General features: G+C 31.3%; 1 protein-coding gene across 1 annotated transcript in view; it reads right to left on the bottom strand.

Moving 5' to 3' along the window:
• LOC108772336 (guanylate cyclase 32E) overlaps positions 1 to 6,537 on the bottom strand; it is a 38,230-nt gene that overhangs the window by 8,642 nt on the left and 23,051 nt on the right. The window contains exons 11-14 of the mRNA XM_018537857.1: positions 5,726 to 5,892; positions 3,114 to 3,275; positions 2,886 to 2,990; positions 1,448 to 1,519 (exon numbers count right to left, since the gene is read on the bottom strand). Coding sequence (XP_018393359.1) covers positions 1,448 to 1,519; positions 2,886 to 2,990; positions 3,114 to 3,275; positions 5,726 to 5,892 — 506 coding nt within the window. The remainder of the gene's footprint in view (positions 1 to 1,447; positions 1,520 to 2,885; positions 2,991 to 3,113; positions 3,276 to 5,725; positions 5,893 to 6,537) is intronic.

The following is a 6,537-nucleotide window of genomic DNA, read 5'->3' on the forward strand; positions in this document are numbered from 1 at the left end:
ATGTTAAGTATGTGTTATCTGTACGAATATGAAACGTGCGTGCATGTATACGCGACGTATAAACATTTTGGATCGATAAAGGACGATTCGAATCGCAGTACGAGAGAGGTTTCGACGCAACAGTGACTTTAATGTACTATACGAGTAACAATAGGTCAACAGTCTGTTGCTGCATGGAAGAATTTAATTTCAAAATGAACATAATTTTATTAAGGTAGTACACTCGTGAATTGGAAACAGTAAGAATTTCTTAAAATTCAAACTAAAAGTCTACTAAAAGACGTTGACACACTTGTGTAATTACAACGAGAGAGATTAACCATTTCAATACCATATTATTGTAATAATAGATATAAACAAATACTGTAAAAAAATGTCGTAATTTTGTATGGTTTAATTTGGAAAATAGAGCTGTAAAAAGGATGCAATTTTCTATTTTATTTAAAAAGACGGTGCGTTTATGGAGATGACTGGAGGAGGCGTGAGTATCTGGCAATGCCGCACTTCTCGCATATATCATCGCATACGATGTCGCGTTTGATCGGTACATTCGTAAGTTAATGAAAGGAAGGTAAACATTTTCGAGAGTTTTTATTTTACTTTTATGGCTCCTTATGTATTTTTTTTCTCTATTAAAAATAATCATTTTAATAATGCCAGACTTAAGGAAAAATTGGTATACTGAAATAAAATGAGTAAAATCCTTATCTACATCGTTATAAAATTATTGTCAGTTATGTTTCAATAATTTAGTTATGAAATTAATTCTAAATTATATCAAATGCCAATAATATTGCACGACAGAATTTTAATTAGATTATATTTTTTATTAGGTAACACTTGTCACCTCAATACTGTGCTATGCAATGCATAACACTTGAAGTGGGGAAAATGTTTAACGAGATGTCAAATGTTATAATAAAAAATATAATCTAATAATTAATATTTTGTGTGGTGCAATATTATTTGCATTTGATTCAATTTAGAATTAATTTTATAAATAAATTATTGAAATATATAACTTACAGTGATTTAATTTATAATAAAACGATATCAATAAGGATTTTAGTTATTTTATTTAAATATATCAATTTTTTTTATATTTGACGTTATCATAATGATTATTTTTGGTATCTACGAAGAAAAAATAAATAAGGAAATATAGAAGTAAAACGATTCCCGAACGGTAACAAATTAAAAATTTGAAGGGGCAAAACTCTTGAAAATTTCTGCTCTCCTTTATGATGGTGAGATTGAAAGGATTAAGTCTCGAAATTACACGGTGCGTAAAGCTCGTATAGGCTATTGAGTTAATACTCTTTAGGTCGATCTGACAGCCGACTAATGATGTATCAAATACAATAAGATTTATTTAATCTGAGTGTACTATCTTAAACAAACTTTAAAAAGAAAATTTAAATTTTATGAAAAAATTAATGGAACTTACTCTAATGATGTCGAAAACAATAGACGATATAAACATTTTATTGAGTATTATTTTATCGTTCTTCAAAATATCCTGAAAAATACTGTGTTATTGCCGGAAATTCGAAATTACTGAAATTAGTATAATGCAATAATATTAGATGTACAAATTAATTCTCGGCCTTTTTTGATATTTATTTATAAAAACATAAATACAAATTCAATCTTCAAAGTAATCTCCCCCGCTATCTATATATTTTTTCTACTTCTCAGGCAATTGCCTGATGGTGGCTTTGAATTAACGAATTCATCGAAACTTTTTTCGACCTCTTGAACTGACTTGAATCGAGAATCAGTTAGATGATGTTGTACGGCTCGAAATAGATAATAATCTGAAGGGGCTAAGTCTGGAGAATGAAAAAGAATTTCCCAGCCTAAATCGGAGATGATTTTCGGAGCGTTGTTTGCTATATGGGGCCGGGCGTTATCCTCCAGCAGTATCACCTTCCTTTTTCCACTGCCAGTAAATATGGCTTTTTTTCTTCAAGAGCGTCATTTACATGAATTAATTGTTGATAGAGCTCAGCAGTCTGACCTTGTCGGAGCAACTCATAATAATAATCATGCCCTTCTGGTCCCACCAAATGCATAGCAACACCTTTTTTACATGGATGTTCGATTTTGCGATGCTCGTTGACGGCTCACCTGGACAGATCCATGATTTTCGCCTCTTAGTTCTTCTAAGAATCTCGTACAATATGCATTTTCTATCACAAGTAACAATTTTGTGCAAAAAATTCTTTTTCTTGAACCTAGAGAGCATGGAGAAAGCAGTATCGTGACGTCTACTTTTGTTTTCGGGAGTGAGCTCATGAGGGATCCATCGGGATTTCTTGCGAATTCTCCCCAGCTGTTTTAGGCGATAAGAAACGTCTTGCTGTGTTATTCCAAGCGTATTTGCAATTTCTAATTGTATTTGGCAAGAATTCTCGTTCAAAATTTCCTCCACGTTTTCCACTTTTCTTTGGTTGACCAAGGCGTTCACGATCCTCAAGGTCGAAATTTCCCTCTCGAAACTGTTGAAACCATTTTTACTGTACGATGCAGTATTCTCGTCCAAAGCGAGAAGAAATTATTTCTTTTTCCTCAGCCACGTTTTTTTAAGTTGAAACGCAAAAAGAAGGCAGTGCCTCAAACGTTGTTCTTCGAACGACATCGTGTTTACTGCTGATTTTTCAAGTTATGTTTACAGGAGGATCAAATATTGTACCTCATTTTAAAGCTAAAATGGTACTTCAAAATGACTACAGAGAGGGGGGGAAATGGAGTTTAACTTAAACGGTTTTGAGATCGCTGAGAGGTAGGGGCCGAGAATTAATATGTACATTTAACAATTGGAGATTTAATCAAAATATATATAATATAAAAAACTAATTGCCTTAATTTAAAAAATTACTAACTTTGAGGCTACCACGTGAACAATAATCGACGATCATGTATATGTTAGATGATTCGATACAAGCACCAATAAAAGAGTTCAAATTCTGGTGTCTAACATTACGCATCTGAAATTACATCGTTTTAATAATAAGTTAAGTTTTTACTATAATTGTTCATGTATTATAGTAATAGTCATTATATTGTGTAATTTCAAATTAAATTAAAATTATTGCCTTTACAAATATTACCATTTTTAATTCCTTATTTAGGTTTTTTGTAATTTCGATATACCCTTTCATTTTTTTAATGGTTAAAATTTGATTATTGAAATATCCAACTTGAGTATATATTACGGAATGTGGGAAATCTATATCTAAATTTGAATTTAATGACGTCTCACTGGTTGATAACTATATGAAAAAACATATATTGTATGAATATTATTTATATATATTAGTTTAAGAAATTACAATAACTAATTAATCTTGAAAAAAAGCTAATGTGTGAGCCAACACTAGATATTCGCATAAGTAAATCAGTATATTATATATACGAATATCTAGTATTGGCTCACATTGGCTTTTCTCAAGATTAATTAGTTATTGTAATTTTTTAATTAATTGTGGATCCTGAATTTTGACTCATTATGTTTAAGGCTCCTGAATAGTCATCACAATCATATTAAACCGTGACATCACAAAAGCGAGAAATAATACGTCATTTTTTATTACGAGCCATTTGTAAATAAATATAATTTGAATAAGATGATGAAATCGCTTTAAAACAATTGTAAAAATAGATGAAAGTTATCCTTATCCTCCTCTCCCAGCTAACAGTCAGTAAATAATTGTAAAACATAATGAAAAGCACATGAAGTACTTTTATACATTGCGTAGCTTATTTTCACTTATACGTGTCTTTTATCAATCTTTTTATAATTATTACTAATTGTCAGGGGGGAAAAACATGTATATTTTTCGATTATTTTTAAATGTTTTAAAGCGATCTCGTCATTTTGTTTTATTTAAATTAAAAATTCTCTTCATTTACAAATTGCACATAATAAAAATTAACGCGTCATTTCTCGCTTCTGTCGTTACAATTCAACATACGGCTATGATGATTACTCAGAAATCTTAAGTGCGTTATGTAATTAATTTTAAATAATTAAAAATATTATTTGTAAAGCAAGAAATTGATTTTACATTAATATAACCATCGACGAGTTACTATTAAGTACCAATATCCTTACGGGAGTTCGCGTCCGTTTATATTTAAATGATTTATATTAAGAAACTGACAATATAGTAATAATTTTATGATTTATTAATTTCATAGATATATTCATACGTGTATATGTAAGCGCGCCAGTACTTAAAGCTCAATGATACTCGATATTTCTTTAAAATTGTGATTTCAATATTATTGTTTAAGTTTGAATAGAAATAGAGTTAGTAACTACAAAGAAAAAAATTGTAATTTTGCGAAAAATATATGTATAACATATTATAGCGTTACGAGTATGCATACTTATTTATGGAATATTTATATATCATTAAAAAATCATGGATTTAATAATGTATTGGCCAAATATTTATATTAATAACTGCAAATTTACATAATGAAAACGCTTTACAATTATCTCTGAGTCCTCCGGATTCGTGTGAAGATGGCCTCCAACTTCACAGTTGCGCTTCATTCATACGGGTATCTTCCGAGCCCCTTTGGAACGAACGAAAATTTTTTCAAGGGGACGGTCTTTATAGTATCTCGTCGGTTATATGATTCTATAGTTAGGATGCGTTTATATTCCTTCCCAGAGGCCCTATTCTGTAACTCTTAACGACAGTGTCGATATCGTTTTAGTGTCGTTGCGCAACTTTTTTATCGTATGAAATATCTGCGTAACGACATTGTAACGATATCGACACTGTCGTTAAGAGTTACAAAATAGGGCCTCAGTATTCTGTATACGTCTACCGACAGTTGTCGGTGTCGATAATTAACGATAGCCAATGGCAAAGACTGTTCTAGGAGAAAAGTGCGGTTCTTATTGGCTATCGCTACTTAACAATACCGACAATTGTCGGTAAGCGTGTACAGAATAGGCCCCCAGGTGTTTCCTAGAAGTCATGTCATCCTTGTTTAACGTTCAGTGAACAAGGATAGAGTGATACCTAGGTGGCACTGGTAGGAATCTCACATAGCTTAGTTGAGGTTTTTGTAAGGCGTTTTCCGCACAAAAAACAGAAACCACTAGATGGCGTGACTGAAGCAAGGCCCTTTGCACCCTGTAGTTTTCCTTCTAGTCTGGTATACAATTTGTAGTAGTCTAGTAGTCAATCATATCTGAGACGTACGAAGCCGGAAATGATTTGTTGTTTTATTGCGAACAAAGGTGCTTTTATTTGATGACACATGTCGACAAAACGTCATTTATCTTTCTTGACATTCATACAAAGGTAGAACGACACTTGTGACGATTTGTGTCATTAGATGGATAGCACCCAAAGTAGTTGTCTTTTTCGTCAATCGGAAAGATGCCGCGAGTTATTTATTATTAATCCTCGTGTGACAGCGAGTTTGTACGAAACAAAGCAAGTCAGTTTGAGGTGTGTGCCAAATCCCTGTGCAACAAAGCAGATTTGGAAAGCGGTGAGTGAATCCATATATAGTTTTTTATTACTTTATTTTTTCTTTTTTTCTAATAAAATAATCTTCTTCGCCTATGGAAAACGCCGCAAATTTTTAATTGTTAATCCTCATATAATTCCCTCAACAACACTAAACAATTTATGTTAAAAAACTCATTACAGTTTTGCACCTAAAAATTTGATAATAGAATGTCTCATTGGCTCACCGTTTCAATTCGTCCCTCATTGATTAACATAATGTCGTTATAATTTATCTTCCATGAGAGATTGTCCAAATCTTGTTCAGATTGCCATTTTTTATAAAAAATCAAACTAACTGTCATAATAATTAAAATCAATGCAATAATTCCGCTTATAATTTTGCCATTATGAGCTGTAAACAAACATCAATTGCATTATTATCTTTTATATAATTTATTGGTTCAAGTATCATATTAATTACTTTTTATTAACATCTCGGTAAAATAACTGATATGATTTATTTAAAATAAAAAATATAAAATATGTTTCAAAAACTTATTTAAAATATTAAATAAGAAATAAGTCAGAAGAAGTTATGTAAAATAGTAAATACCAAATAACTTTTGAATTTTTAAAATATCAAAACATATCCTCAAGGCCATAGGAGTCCTCCGCTGGTTGTTAGGTTGCGAAATAATTATGCATCTTGTAAATTCAAACTTCGTACGTTTCGACTTTATTTTTAAGTCATCCTCAGCTTATAATTGATTACTTATTATCCCATCCTGGCACTCATCATCAAAGCAAAAAACCGCCCATCCACTTCAGTTACTTGGCTGAGTGATATGTATCCTTTATGCTAAAATTATTGAACAAATGTTGATCAATTGATAACAATTTTAGCATAAAAGATACATACCACTCAGCCAAGTAACTGAAGTGGATGGACGGTTTTTTGCTTTGATGAGTGCCAGGATGGGATAATAAGTAATCAATTATAAGCTGAGGATGACTTAAAAATAAAGTCGAAACGTACGAAGTTTGAATTTACAAGATG

Source organism: Cyphomyrmex costatus, unplaced genomic scaffold (assembly GCF_001594065.2).
Source record: "Cyphomyrmex costatus isolate MS0001 unplaced genomic scaffold, Ccosl1.0 scaffold184, whole genome shotgun sequence".
NCBI classification, from domain to species: domain Eukaryota; kingdom Metazoa; phylum Arthropoda; class Insecta; order Hymenoptera; family Formicidae; genus Cyphomyrmex; species Cyphomyrmex costatus.